At 41.7% G+C, this 15,038-nt stretch overlaps 1 protein-coding gene across 6 annotated transcripts in view; it reads right to left on the reverse strand.

Annotated features, from left to right (window-relative positions):
- The window catches only part of App (amyloid beta precursor protein), a 221,324-nt gene that overhangs the window by 80,627 nt on the left and 125,659 nt on the right, over positions 1–15,038 (reverse strand). For 2 of the 6 annotated variants that reach the window (XM_005345292.3, XM_005345291.3), the window contains exons 7-8: positions 5,329–5,496; positions 2,081–2,137 (exon numbers count right to left, since the gene is read on the reverse strand). The exons of 2 other annotated variants lie outside the window; for them this stretch is intronic. In XM_005345292.3, the coding sequence (XP_005345349.1) occupies positions 2,081–2,137; positions 5,329–5,496 (225 nt within the window). The remainder of the gene's footprint in view (positions 1–2,080; positions 2,138–5,328; positions 5,497–15,038) is intronic. 2 more of the 6 variants (XM_005345294.3, XM_005345293.3) reach the window with 1 other exon arrangement.

Below are 15,038 nucleotides of genomic sequence, written 5' to 3' on the forward strand. Positions count from 1 at the left end.
AAGGCGTGCGCCACCACCGCCCAGCTCAAAGTTGTTTTTTTATGGCAAAAACTCAAAGTCTAGCAATTGCCTGATTCAAGTAATAAGTCTTGTCAGGAAATGATTCATGATGGGGCCCCAGTGAACAGTTCTCTATACACGTAGTCTTAAAACATTCAATGGGAGAGCTTTTTTTCTAGCCCACTTAGCATTTATTTTTCTACCAGGCACAATTCAGACGGAGCATCTGTAAAAACCAACCACCTCAGAGCAAAGTGATGCCGTTCAATTAACTCTAAACGGGGGATGGAGCAAAGTGTAAACCGCGCTGTTCCTGCTCTGTTCATCTCTCTTCTAAATTGAGTCTGCCATCTGCATTTGACCTCCAGGTGACCATGACTCTTCAATTCAAATGTGTGGCTTTGCTAGAAATAAGGTAGCATAGCCACATGGCTATAAATAACTAGAAATTATATGCTTTCTCCCATATGTTGGTACTAGCACTGCAAAACCCTTCACTCGCTGTGATTGAATAGTCTCTGTAGGGAGACAAGAAATACAGCTGACAAAATCACTTCATCCTCCCAGGAAGGAAGGATGTCAGGGTCTGAACCACACTGTAAGTTGAAGAAGAAAGTGAGACTTCTAAGATCTGTCAGGAAAATGTTATGTATATTTCATGAAAATAAATTCTCAGATAAGGTTTATCAATTAAGAAAAATTAAAACTGACAATCTTTTACATACTGAAAGGAAATGAAATTGATGAGAATCCCTCACCGCCATTTTTAAAAATGATGAGGAATAGAAATGCCTGCTACTCACATGCCTGGCATGGCTGGGGAGGGTGTTACTAGTTTTCAGCTTGTCTTTGTTTCCTATATTTTTTAAAACGTGCCTTCTGAACATCAGAAACTGTCTATCCTAGAAAAACATGAGAACCAAATGCTGAGCCATTTGGTGTGGAGCACAGCCAGGGAGTCATTTAGGTTTCAAACACGGTCCTCCTGTGTCTGAAGCCTCCAGACCACTCATCAAGTGCTTTGGGCCTCATTTTTGTCCATATGCACAAAAAGGGACGAGGCAAATGTGCACAAGTGTACCAGAAAAAGATCTGTGATCTTTGAAAGTGCTGGGAACAATGTAACAGACACACAAATTAACGTTTTAGAGGAAAAAAGTTCACAATAGCGGGACACAGGTTTACTGTGTCAATCAAAACACATCCTTCCAGTGCTACCCCATCATTTGAATTGGCTGGACTTTCTTAAGGAGGCCATACTGAAAAATGGTCATGTAGTATGAGTTTTAATTATAAAATATATAACTGAAATTGGGTCTCCTCTTCAGGCTTCAGTAAGTATCGACAATATAGTTCATCCCCAGAGAGGGTGAATCTATTTTATAGCCTGAATTTTAAAAATGAACATTGATGTGTTTGATACCACATTTTAAAATGAAATTAGACTGATTTGGCAGCCAGAAAAACAAATACTGTGAAGATGAGGAGCCTTTGGTTAATGCAATGCTATTTTATAGGAACCCCCCTTTCTCTTTCCTATCCACAAAGCCTCAAGTGGAGCACCTCATCCCAGGCAATGTGCCTTCTGGAAGAGAAGAAGGGTAACCCTGAAATCTAGGTGACTGACCTCGTGCGTTCTAATTGTTGTCATTTCACACACAAAACTGCGGTGCACACAAACTTGTCTTTGATACACGATACTATATTTTTAGGGAGACAGTACCTCTATTAATACATCTGATGTCATTAAATTACGGCATGTTGGCAGCTTTCAGGAAATAAAAGTTCTGTCAAATCAAGAAACACTATGTGGGTGATATTTCATGGAACTACACAAATCAGAAAAGAATTTGATCAGAAATATAAGTAGTTTAAGTCAATATTCTTGTCCCGACATCTGAAGCTGCCTGGTAAAACTGGTGAAACGACGAGCAAGGCAATGGGAAGAGATAGTGTCCATTAAAGGGCACCTGGTCGAGAATCACAAAGTCCATGCAAAGAGGTGGTGAGAGTGAAGGTCACACCCAGCCATGCAACACACTCCTTCCCTTGTCCCTCCCCCAAGTCAACAGCAACATACGTTTAACAGGATCTTGGGGAAGCTGTTCACGGGTAGTCTTGAGTAAACTTTGGGTTGCTAAGGAGAAAACAAGAGAACATAACTAAAAACAAAAACAGAAACACGGGAATGAGGCAGTAACACACTCATACGATGCATCAAGAACTAAATTTAAGAAATGGGGAAAAATCATTCAACCAAAAATAAGACCTAAGCAGGGAACCAAAGAACACACACGGATGCGATTTGTCCCCAGTAAAGGTTAGTACTGCAACCGTGGCACGTTCTGCCACTGTTAGGACATCAGAAAATCTTCTGGAGGACTTTTGGCTCTCTTCTCCCTCCTTGCCACCAGGAATCTTCAATGCCCTTCAACACCTTCCTCACAGGAGCTCTCCCAACTTCACCTGTTTAAAAGAAACCTGGCTAGGCTATGTGATGAAGCTTCATTCTCCACGCATGACTATCTGCCCACATGACTGGCCTTCAACCCCTTTGTTCTCTTTCCTCCTTTATGACTTTTTATTCATGTGTGTAGTGTATGTGTTTGTAACGTCTGTGTGTACGCATACATGAGTGCTAGGGTACGCACGCACAGGTGTGGAGACCAGAGGTATCTTCCTCGATCATTGTTTACCATTGTTTGAGACAAAGGTTTTCAATGAACAAGCAGGTCACTGGCTAGCTAGACTGGCTGCCCAGCAAACCTAGAGACCTTCCTGCCTCTGCATCCTGAGAATGTACAGACTTGTGCCACCATGCTCAACAGGTGATAGAGACCTGAACTCAGGTTCTCTCGCTTGCATCGCAAGGTTTCTACAGACTGAAGCATCTCTCCAGCCCTCCCATCCTCTCCTCTTTTCCTCCAATGGTTCTGAGAATTGAACATAATCCGGTACCTGCTAGGTAAGTGCATTCCCAGCTCTGTCTTTGCTTTCTTGATACTTTGTAGTCCAGTTCTGTAATAATTAAGTCAGAACTAGTGTCCCCCTGTGATAAAAACCCTATTGGCAGCATTGAGGTTTTACACATTGTTGAGTAAAGTGTATGGATCCCCCACCAACCCTGGTGAAGATATGTAATGTTTTTCTCCCTGCTCAGAGTGATCAAATGGAAAGGGCATAAAGGGAAGTTTCCATTAGGGTGGGTAAGAAAATGTGTACAAATCTTGAGGTGAATTCATCTCTGCTAATAATGTAAATCAAACTTCCTCATTGCTAAGTTATGGTATTCCAGAAAATAAAGCAACCCTAGGGAAAGGGGAAAAACTTGAGAAATTTGCCAGGAAATCCTTACCTAGCATCTAATTTAGACCATAGCAACAAAGGCCCTTTATTCCAAAGGCTCCAGGCCACAGAATCCCTCATTGTATTCCACATTATGTAGCCCAGTTAACCTCTAGGTGAAAATGAGGGTGGGCATCTTGAGCTAAAGGTATCTGCGCTCATCCAATCAGAGACACTACACTTGTTTCCACAGAGGACTGAAATGGCCTCATCTACTAGGAGACCAACAAGAACTCTCCAGGTCCCAACCTGATCAGCTACTTCATGGTTTAAGATCTTAGTGGAGGACACCTTTGGTTGTTTTGCTTGATTTTATGATCTGGTTGGAATCCCAGGTATTCCTTGGCAGGGATCACCTCCCTATAAATTTAGGAATAGAATGCAAGAATCTCTCAAAAGAGAAAGGCACAATTACTAAGATCATTGAAAAACTAATATTTCTGATTAATAATTAATATTTCTAACTTGTGGCCAAGAATATCAATGAGGACTTTACCTAAAAGTCTATTAACAAAAGCAGATATGCCATGTGTCTGACACATGACTTCTTAAGGACCAGCCCTCTGGGGAAGTATTTTATCTTGCACTGACATCATCATGACTCCTTATACCTGTTCCCCACAGTAAAGAAAGGTAGATGCTTCAGAGAGACCTGCAGCTTGCTTCCCTCAGCCTCATGCCATTGAAAGCAGCTAGCATTGTCCTTTTGTATGCACATGTGCATTTGTGTGTGGGCCTGCATGCCCTGGATCCCATGTGGCAGCTGGAGGGCACACTCAGGGCCAGCAAACACTTTCCACCTAGTTTCAGACAGTCCATTTCAACTGTGTAGCCCAGGCTAGCAGGTCCTAGGATTCAGGTGATTCTCCTGTTTCTGCCTCCCATCTCTCTTTAGGAATACTAACATTATGGAGGCACAGGTTATGCATTTGGGTTAAGTGCATTCTGGGGACTTGAATTCAGGTCCTCCATACTTGCACGACATGCACTTTTACTAACTGATCCATACCCTTAGCCCTTTTCTACCTATTTCTAAGGTGGCGGGGAGAGATTAAAAAAAAAAAAAGTTGACAAATATATGTGTTCTGGGAACAACATGGGAGTCTGTGTCAGTTTGAATGAAAATGTTCCCCACAGACCCATAGGGATTGGCACTATTAGGAGGTGTGGCTTTGTTGGAGGAAGTGTGTCACGAGGGGGTGGGCTTTGAGGTTTCAGATGCTCAAGTCAGCCTCAGTGTCTCTCTCTTCATGCTGTCTCCGAATGTAGAACTCTTAGCTACTCTCCAGCACCATGTCTGCCTACATGCCATCATGCTTCCTGCTATGATGACGATGGACTGAACCTTTGAACTGTAAGCCAGTCCCAATTAAATGTTTTCCTTTATAAGTATTTCTTCACAGCAATAAAACCCTAACTAAGACAGCACCTGAGACTGCATAAGTTCAATTCAGTCAAATATGAGTTCAATTCAGTCAAATTTCTTTAACAAAATAAAAAAACAAAACAAAACATGTCATGAAATAACAAAGGAATTCACAATGGCAATCTTGTTAAGGCTGTCGAAGCTTCATAAGCCAGCTTCCAGTGAGAGACAATTCGCACATGTGCACATGCAGAAACATGAACACATAGGTAGATAGACAGACAGACAGTATGAATTTGCAGGAAGGACTGAGGAAGACAAAAGCCCTTTTGGAAAGAGAAGCGGTCGGACGTCCCCATGGGTTGCAAGAATAATCTGCCACAACTATAAAAGAATACATCCAAGGCCATGCTTTATTAGAAATAGATGGAGAGATGCGCGCTCGTGACTGAACATACGTGGAGACTTCCGGTCATTAGAGAAGTTGACAGGAATGTGGTTAGTGGTAGCGACAGGCCCATTCCCAAGAAAAAGGGGGAAAATCAATCTGGTACAAAGAGCAGAGCCAGCGGCGAGAAAGACGAGAGGTGGCCAGGCTGGAGGAAGGGTCCACTTACAGACGCTGCCACACACCGCCATGCAGTACTCTTCCGTGTCAAAGTTGTTCCTGTTGCCGCCACATCCGCCGTAAAAGAATGGGGCGCACTTCCCTTCAGTGACATCAAAGTACCAGCGGGAGATCATTGCACGGCATGGCCCGGTCTCGGCTTGTTCAGAGCACACCTCTAATCAGAGGAGATGTGGGGAACCACATTTAGCATAAAACGGCACCTTCTGGCTGTTCACGTACATACTTACTCATGTGAAGCACTGACCTGCCCAGTGGTAACCTGGGCTGGTCGTTGGCAGCACCTACTAAGTCTTCACTGAGGAAGTTAATCACCTACCCAGACTCTTCAGAGTCACCTCTCACACAAAACAAGACATTCTCGGATGGCTTAATGTGTAGGATGTAATAGCAGCTAGAGGATTGTTTTGGCTAGAAGTGAAAGGGTCTTTTTCTTAGATTTAAAGATAAAAGGTATCTGCACATAAAAAAAAAAATTGTTGAAAAAAATCACTTCGAGTCAACTTTGAGGTCCAAGGATTGTTTGGGCTGTGATGGCAAAGCTTACATTCTCACCAGCTTCTGACTGGTTTCCTCAGTAAATACTCATCTAGACTCATGTATAATTAATTACAACTATTTTTAATGTTTCCAGTCTGCCCACTGATTAAACCTGAAAACATTAAGTAACATTTGCGACAGTGAATGACAGTCAGTCAATCATGGTAATTCTAAGAAAATTTTTCTTTGTGTATTTTTATATTATCCTTAGCCAGTAATGTTCTAAACAGTAACACAGCAAACATATTCAAACATATCAACATATACCGCACATTGTTACATTAAAACACACCTTACCTGTCTTGCCACTGTCCCCAAATCAGTTCCACAATCCCCATTGACTTAAAATACAGTAATTCATTCTGGTGCATTTTAAAAGCTGATCACGATTAGAAGCTAGAACTCTATAGACATTTCATATTATCTGCTTTTGCTAGAAGTAGAACAATAGCTCCATTTCTTTTGGGGGGTTGCTCCCCAGCCTTGCTAGCTGACCATTCATATACATATATCTTGTTTACACTTGGTTTTACTAACTTGCCCAAAGAGAAAATACCGTTCTAAAAGATAAAGAAGTGTAAAACCCATAGCCTCTAGGTTAGAAATGGTCAGCATGAGGAAGCCAGTGAGTCCTAAGAAGATAATCTCTGGGTCCCAGCTACCAAAAAAGACCATCCTTGTATTACCCTGGAACACTCCAAGATTACACAACGTTCTTCAAACAAGCAGAAAACAAAACAAATCATCTATAGCAGCCAAAGGGAAACTCTGTTTTCTGTTTCTATTAAAAAAAACTCCCAGAGACCTGGAGGCGAGTATGCCCTTGAGTCCACTCCTACCTCATGGAGACTAGCTTTTAAATCCTTACTGTACCTACCTTCAGTTACTATTACTCTATGTCCTGCTCAGTTGGTTGTTGGAGATACTATGCATCTGGACATTGTAACCCAGAAGACGCCCCGCCCACATCCAGACCTCCTGTGTCAATCATCACACTGTAATCAACTAAGGACAAAGCCCTCTAAAGAGCAGGCAAGCCTCTAGAGAACCTCAGAAATGACTCTATTGCGGGTGTGTGTGTGTGGGGGGGGGGAAATACAAGCATCTAAAGAAGCCTCTAAAGTGATGCTGATTTTCCTACAGTTTCACAAGGATGCACCTGATTCCAGAAGCATCCAATCAGCGTCACATCATGTGAGAGGCCCCATTCGGTGCTCTGAAAGCCCACAGCCCCCAAGTCTGTCTGAAATGGTTTCTGTATGGAATTTTGGCAGAGGACAAAAACTAGCTGGCATCTTCATGACACAACCCCATCATTTGGCTCTAGCATCCCCAAATCAGACTGGGACTCTACATAATAAAAGGAAAATTAGCTGGAGGAGATGCTTATCAAGTAAGTGACCGCAGCTTCTGGATGGCATGCCCACATGTGGGAGTTGGGAAGAGCGGTCATCAGTGTTCTCTGCTTCTAGGTCTTTAACATCATTTTCAGTTAGAATAAATATTTTCAGGATGGGTTTTCTATCTTTCGCTTTGTCTCCCCCAGCAATCTCGACAAATTCCTGTTAAGAGGCAGGCTCTCCCTAGGAAGCCCTGGTATGCCTGTTGTGGACCTGTCTTCTTCCTGTTGAGGGCTGAGATTATAGATCTGTGTCACCATGCTTAGCACTGTCGTTCATGTTTCTACTTCTCTAATTACCTGTCTCACTTCACAGGGAAATACAATGAAAATAAAGGCAAAGACATTTAAATCAGCAGCACTAAGTGTGTTGACCTTCAATATTACAAATAAATTTCATTTTGCTATCTACATTCAATCCATCAATAATGGAAAAGGCTAGCTTTAGTGACATTTAAAACAGCCATGATCCAGTATGGTGGTGCACATCTGTCAATCACAGTTTCTGGAAGACAGATGCAGGAAGCTATTGATAAACTGAAGGGTAGTCTAGTCTAAACAGCAAGTGCTAAGCTACAAGCAACAAGAAGAATAGAGAAACAAAAACAAAACAAAACACAACAACATTCTTTTCCAACACTAAAATCACATACTTCTAAGAGAAATTTCATTCATCATGTGCTGTTTTAACAAGTAGTCATAAAAACAAGATGATTACTCTATTAGGAAATAAATGATCAAATATTTATTATCTAGTAATCATATTGTACTAAATATAATCATGCAAATTAGGACAGTAAGCTAGAGCTGAAGCTTTATGCCAAGTCTCATGCTCCAAATACAGGGGGAAATATCAATAAAGCACACCAGCAGCTGCGGACCTTATTGAAGCCACAGACTCAGGAGCAGGTGGGTGCTGATCTATGACAGAAATCTCTAGGACAGTGGCTCTCAACCTTCCTAATGTGGCTACCCTTCAACACAGTTCCTCATGCTGTGGTGACACCCAACCATTAAAGCTGTATTCGTTGCTCTTTGTAACTGTAATTTTGCTACTGTTATGAATTAAATTATCAGTAATTTAAATCTCTGTGTTTTCTGAGGGCATTAGGTAACCCCTGTGAAAGGGTCACTGGATCCCCAGAGAAGTCCCGACCCACAGGTTGAGAACCAATGTAGCAGGTATCCTCAATTGGTTCTGCTTTGTACTTAAATGCTCAGCTTTCTGTCATTGTAATTATACCTGACCCGACTCCACACCTTCCTGTGCGGGAAGGTTTCTTATAAAGCAGCATCTGAAGGAGATGGGCATGGAAAATGACCTCTAGACAGCCAGCGCTCCTGTGCTGGCTCTGTGAGGGAGCACTGAGAGCAACGCACATCACTATGGTGTTTCCGCAACCTTGGTTTCCGTTTCCTGCTTGACATGCAGCACGGTATCAACAAACTCAAAGTTAGAACAAGGTATGAATGAGGTATGCTTTGAGTTGTGGAGAATTTGAATGAGGGACTTGCTAAAAAATTGTTTATCTGTAAAAAACTAAATCATATCATTTGGTTATTTCCTTTGTAAAAATATCCCATCACTGGTATGTCAAGCTGCACTGGTTATGATTCTCCAAATTCCCCAATCCTGTAATAATCACCTTTCACAGTCTAGTAAGGATTGACTGTGCCACACAGAGAAAAAATAATAAAAACAAAACAAAACAAAATACAGAGCACAAATGGAAAGTCAGTAGACAAGGAAATCTTTCCCTGCCAGTCTCTTATTTATGGCCTCCGTACCAAAATCCTCAAAGCACAGCAGGCAGAAAATGGTGCCAGGGCTTCTTCAGTGCAAGATCCATGACCAGCCATGCCCCTCTCCAGATGGGTAGGTTCCAGGACAGCCAGAGGCGACTCAGGTGAACAGCAAGGTTTGATAAGCACCATGCGACCATGAGGTGAATGTGGGAGGTAGGGTGTAGTTTTCTTGCCTGTGTTCTGAGAGGCAGGGTCTCACCATATAGCTTAGGTCGGCATGAAACCCCATGATCCTCCTGTCTCAGCCTCCCAAATACCAAGATTACAGGAATGAGCCACCATGCCCAGCTAATTTATTTAAATGTATCTGCATGTGCTATATTAATGATACAAAGTACTGTCACATCCTAAAAGCATCAGAGTGGAAGATTTGGTACAAATTTTAAAAAAGGTTGGTTTATTAAAAGAAATTCACATATGTGAAAATGAAAGATAAAACATACATTAGATTTTTAGAATTAAGAAAATATAGAAATACGGACAAACTATTTTAACTAATTATCAACATATCCCACTCTAAGCAATCAGTTGTTTTTAAGCAACATCAAAATAAAGTCAACACTTCTGCCTTAAAGCAAATATTGAGAAAACAATTCTCTTATATTTAAATCTATGAAAATGTTGCTTCTCCAAAATGTGAATTCTAGGGACCATCTTCCCATAACTCATGAAAGTTTTTATTTTTATTTTGAAAATAATGATGGAAACCAATAAAAATCAAATAATAACTAAACTAAATGTAGAACATACCCCCCCCCCCCCAACACTTTTCTGGAAAGAAATTCTAGATAGCACCAATGCCCTTGAGAACAAAAGAATGTTTCCAGTGAGTTGGGGTCTGGAAATAGGACACTGAGGAAGACAGGGCATGGCCACCTCTCCACAGTAGCTGGCTTCTTGCCAAGGGCTCCAACAGAAGAGAACCCGCAGGCTGAGAACAGGATCATTCCCAGTTAAAGTCTAGACGATAAGCAAGGCTGGCTTTTTACCACAGTATATTAAGGGCAATGGATTCTTTGGAAGAGGAAACACTGAAACCACGAAGAGTTCCCTCCACACTTCACAGTGTACGGGGTAGCATGTATCGATAGCAGGCATGGGACAGGCCAGTAATTCTAGCACATGGAACTGAGACACAGAGAGATCAAGTTTAAGGCCAAACAATGAGGCTCTGTTTCAGCACACACCCATACCCACAACCTCCCCTCCCCAAGCGCGCGCGCGCACGCACGCACGCACACACACACACACACACACACACCATGCTCACAGAGTGTATGCCATATTTTAAGTTAATGCTTCTTATAGTTTTCTGTCCCTCATTATGTTACTGGACTGAATTATACATATTATCTAATATTTATTTTATCTTACTATTAAATAGTGACTTAGTCATATTTATGATGTCTCTTGCTTATTTTCATGCTATAAAATATGTTCACTGGCAACCTAACATGCGAAAAACACCGAACTAAGAGATGACATCCGGATGAGACGGAGAACGGCTCATTTTAGTAATCATGTAATTAAACTTTTAGAAATCAACTAATTACTGTGTGTGTGTGTGTGTGTGTGTGTGTACATGCATGCACACATGCACACTCTTATGTTCTTGTGCATGTGCACAGTGTTGGTGAGGGGGGAGAGTCCTAAGCATCACACGGAAGAAGACAGAGGTGCTGCTACACATCCTATGATGCATAGAACCGTCCTCCAGAGCAAAGAGTCCCCTGAACCAAACAGCGAGTTTTGTGTGGCAGATGAGTCGTTTAGCCCATCAAGACTATTATTGTGAAGCAGCCACCAATGTCTTTGACATCCTGGGTAGCAAAGGTTAGGAAATTTCCAGAAAGAAAGGAAGCATGAAAAATGGCCAGTGAGACCTCCCTTGGCTTGACATCATGAAACATCAAGACCTCAAAGTAAGGGGCTGGAGAGATGGCTCAGCAGTGAAAGGCACTTGCTGCTCTTGCAGAAAGAAGGAGGACCCAGGTTTGGTTCCCAGCACCGGCATGGCTGCTCACAACTGTCTACACTGCAGTTCCATCCATCCTCTTCTGTCCTCTACCCATGTGGTGTGTAGACACGCACGCAGGTAACATACATGTACATAAAAGTAAACAAAATATTTTAAAGGAACTCAAAACGTTCCTTTTTCCCATTCCATCTCAAAAGTTATTCAACAAGACACAAGTAGAAGAAAACCAACCAGTTCTTATGAGGTTACAGTTTTACCATTACAAGATTATCACATTCTACCTGTCATGTCTCCTCTGCCCGAGACCCATTTCCTTACTCATTTTACATCACAAGTCTGAATTTTTCTAACATGCAGGTTGCTGTCTGGAAAGCCAGGGAACCTGTGAACATGTGAAACAGAGACTGACTCAACTTCATCCCTTCTGGAATTCTCCCTCATCTCATCTCCTAAGAGAATCACAACAGGACAGACAAGCTATGCTGGTGCCTAACAGGCACAGAAGAACCTTCAGAAGGGCAAGGCGGTTCAAGGCCATCGGAAGCAGGCATTTAGTCTGCAATCTACCCTGTATTTTTGGAGTTCTGGACAGTTGTTATTAAGGGAACTAAATATTTCCATTAAAAAACATAGCTTTGTTACCTGAGCCAATATACTCTTGCACTTATTAATGAACTGAAAAGGAAAAATATATACATAGTTTTGTTAACTGCTTTCAAATTTGTTGCACTGTATCTTAAGAAGCTGATTTTTAAAAAATTACCAGATGTTAAGTAGATTTATAGTTGTGTTTATATAATAAGGCACAACATTTTTTTAAAAATTGTTTTTATTGAGCTATATATTTTTCTCCCTCCCCTCTCCTGTGACCCCCATGCTCCCAATCTCAGGACATTTTGCCATTTTCTGCTTCCTATGAAGATTAGATCCATGTATGTCTCTCTTAGGACCTATTTGTTGTCTAGGTTCTCCGGGGTTGTGATTTTTAGGCTCGTTTTTCTTTGCTCTATGTCTAAAAGCCACTTATGAGTGAGTACACATTATATTTGTCTTTCTGGGTCTGGGTTGCCTCAATATGATGTTTTCTAGCTCCATCCATTTGCCTACAGATTTCAAGATGTCATTACCTTTTATCATTGAGTAGTACTCCATTGTGCAAATGTACCACATTTTCCTTATCTATTCTTTGGCTGAGGGACATTTAAGTTATTTCCAGGTTCTGGGTATGACAAATAATGCTGCTACGAACACAGTTGAGCACATGTCCTGTGGAACGATTGAGCATCCTTTGGGTATATACCCCAAAGTGGTATTGGGGTAGATTGCTGCCTAATTTTCTAAGAAATCCCCATACTGATGTCCAAAGCATCTGTACAAGTTTGCACTCCCACCAGCAATGGAGGAGTGTTTCCCTTACCCCACATCCTCTCTAGCATAAACTGTCATCAGTGTTTTTGATCCTGAATGTACAACATTTTCATCTTTGTGAATTTACTAAACCACTGAATTATGAACTTTGAGGATAGAAAATTAGATGACAATAAAGTTCTTATTAAAAACAAACCAGTACATATGTGTATACTATTTCTCTGTCTCTGTAAGCCTCCACTCCACAATCTTATAAAGCTGCAGTGAGCTTTCCAGATTAGGACAGTTAAGCTACATGGAACACTTATATGCATCACATAGCAAAGCATGTATGGAGTGTGTCAGAATCAATGACTGCTATGTAACAGGGCACAATATAACATGCTGCCACCTGTCACGTATATGGTCAGTGCTGATGCTAGTTCTCCCGACATTAAAGGGATGCTCCACTTTGGCCTCCATATGTGAGTGCGTTCTCTTTGCCTTAGTTGAAGCAGAGATGTAAAAGCCCGTGCCTTGCGCCCAAAGGAGGCACTGCTGTCCTTTTTCCTATTCCCAAGCACACCTCAGAGTGTTGTCTGTCATATTAGGTTTTTACAGACTCTGGGGAAACAGTAAACTTGGCTTGCTGTGAACATGAACATGAGCAAAGTAAGAATTCCACTAGTGAGTTCCAGGCTTCCTCATGCCATGCTTTTACAGAGAGGTAACAGTGGAGATGGGAGAGACAAGCTAACAAACATGCTTGTTAGATACAACGTCTATCAGCTGGTCAATTCCTCTCTCTTTATAACCATGTCTTCACTGGGCCTTGGGTGAAAACTCCCAGGCATTTTCTTTCCTCCAGGCTGCCGATGTCCTTTTCCACACAGGGTGAACAGATTCACTCTTAAACACTGCAGGTCTGCATGGAAGGACCCGAGCTACCGTTGCTCATATCCCTGTGCCCCTAGTGAGCAATGTTGCACCCAGGATTGCTGTGAGATGTCCCTCTGAATATGTGTTGCTGTAGAGGTGCCTCATCAGTATTGGGGGATGTATTCTAGTCAATCAATGGTGCTCCTTAGTGAATGCTATTAGAAGATCAGAAACTGTTCATGAGGTCAGTAAGCTAATGTAAATTAGCCAGTGCTCAGGTGGCAGGTTTGGTTTCACAAACACAAGTGTTTAAAAAGTCACCTGTATCTGTGTGTCTCTCTGTCCCCTTACTAAAGAATTTCCTTTCCTTCCATGAGGCATAAAATAGCTGAAAGGAATAAAAATTCTTATCTTGAAATGTGGTAACATTCAGTGCCATCTTGTTCAGTTTTCTGCGAGATATAAAATTTAATTGCAAATGTTTTGATATGTGGAATATATTCACACAAAGAAACTATTTTAAGCAAGAAACCGAGTTATGCGTATTATAATGGTAACAGAATGCAGTCTATAAACACCAGCTCTGTTGAACCAACAGCTCATAGATGTATCACGCCATAATCAAAACGTCAATCTGTTGGTTTACCTTTAACACTTCTAACTGGCAGTAAACATTAGCTGTCTAATGTTCCGAATAGATTAGGGGGTTGGAATCAGGACTGCAACCACAGTGACCAGACCTACTGTCTACCAGGAACTGTGCTCAGTGCTTCTCAGGGATTTCCTCACACACGTCTTACAAGTAGCTAAACATTAGACAGGTGTTATTAACCCCGACTTTACGGAGAGACACACTGAGAATTAAAGACTACTTGCTTCATGTCGGGTTTGCAGTTCACAGGCTGTAGGGCTAGGTAGGACTCAAATCTGAGCAACCGTACGTGGACAACACAGAGGGAGTCCTCCTAAGGTACTATGTTAGGCACTTAGCCTAGATCACGTAAGGTCATTCTCAGAGTGAACGTGCAAGGTAGCTTCACTATTTACATCAGACAGGTAAAAAGCAGGTTACTCAACTGGCCCAAGGCTATAAAATGATAAATGTTTCCCATAAACACTACAGTTGGGGCTGCGGAGATTGCTCAGTCTATAAATGGTTTGCTATGTAAACATGACCTGAGTTCAATACTCATATTTTTAAAAAGGCAGGCAAAGTGGTAGGTACTATTCACAATCCCAACCTTGGGGAGACAGATAGGTTGGTCTCTGGGATGTATTGGCCATTTAGTCTACTCTGTTTGATGAGTTCAAGGCCAGCGAAAGATCCTGCCTCCCACCAAAAGGCAGCAAAAAGAAAGATGTTAGGGACCTGAGGAATAACACTTGAGTTGCTTCATAGCTTCTATCGATATCTACATGTGTGTGAACATGAATATGGACCTACATGCGCACGTGTGCGCGCACACACACACACACACACACACACACACACACACAGTACTAAATCAACTTTATATTAGTAAGTAGTATCTGGAAAATAAAGGACTTAGAGAATTGTTTAAATGGACAATATCAGACGCTAAGAACAGTTTCTGAAAAGGCCAGACAATACATGTCTTGGTCTTTCCAGACAATATCCAACCCCTAGTCTCTGCTTTTATAGCATAAACGCAGCCAAAGACAATATTTAAATAAATGGGGCTGAGTGTTTCTCAGAAAAACCTCTGCTTAAGGAGGGAGGGGGACTTGA

This window comes from Microtus ochrogaster, chromosome 2 (assembly GCF_000317375.1).
Source record: "Microtus ochrogaster isolate Prairie Vole_2 chromosome 2, MicOch1.0, whole genome shotgun sequence".
NCBI lineage: Eukaryota > Metazoa > Chordata > Mammalia > Rodentia > Cricetidae > Microtus > Microtus ochrogaster.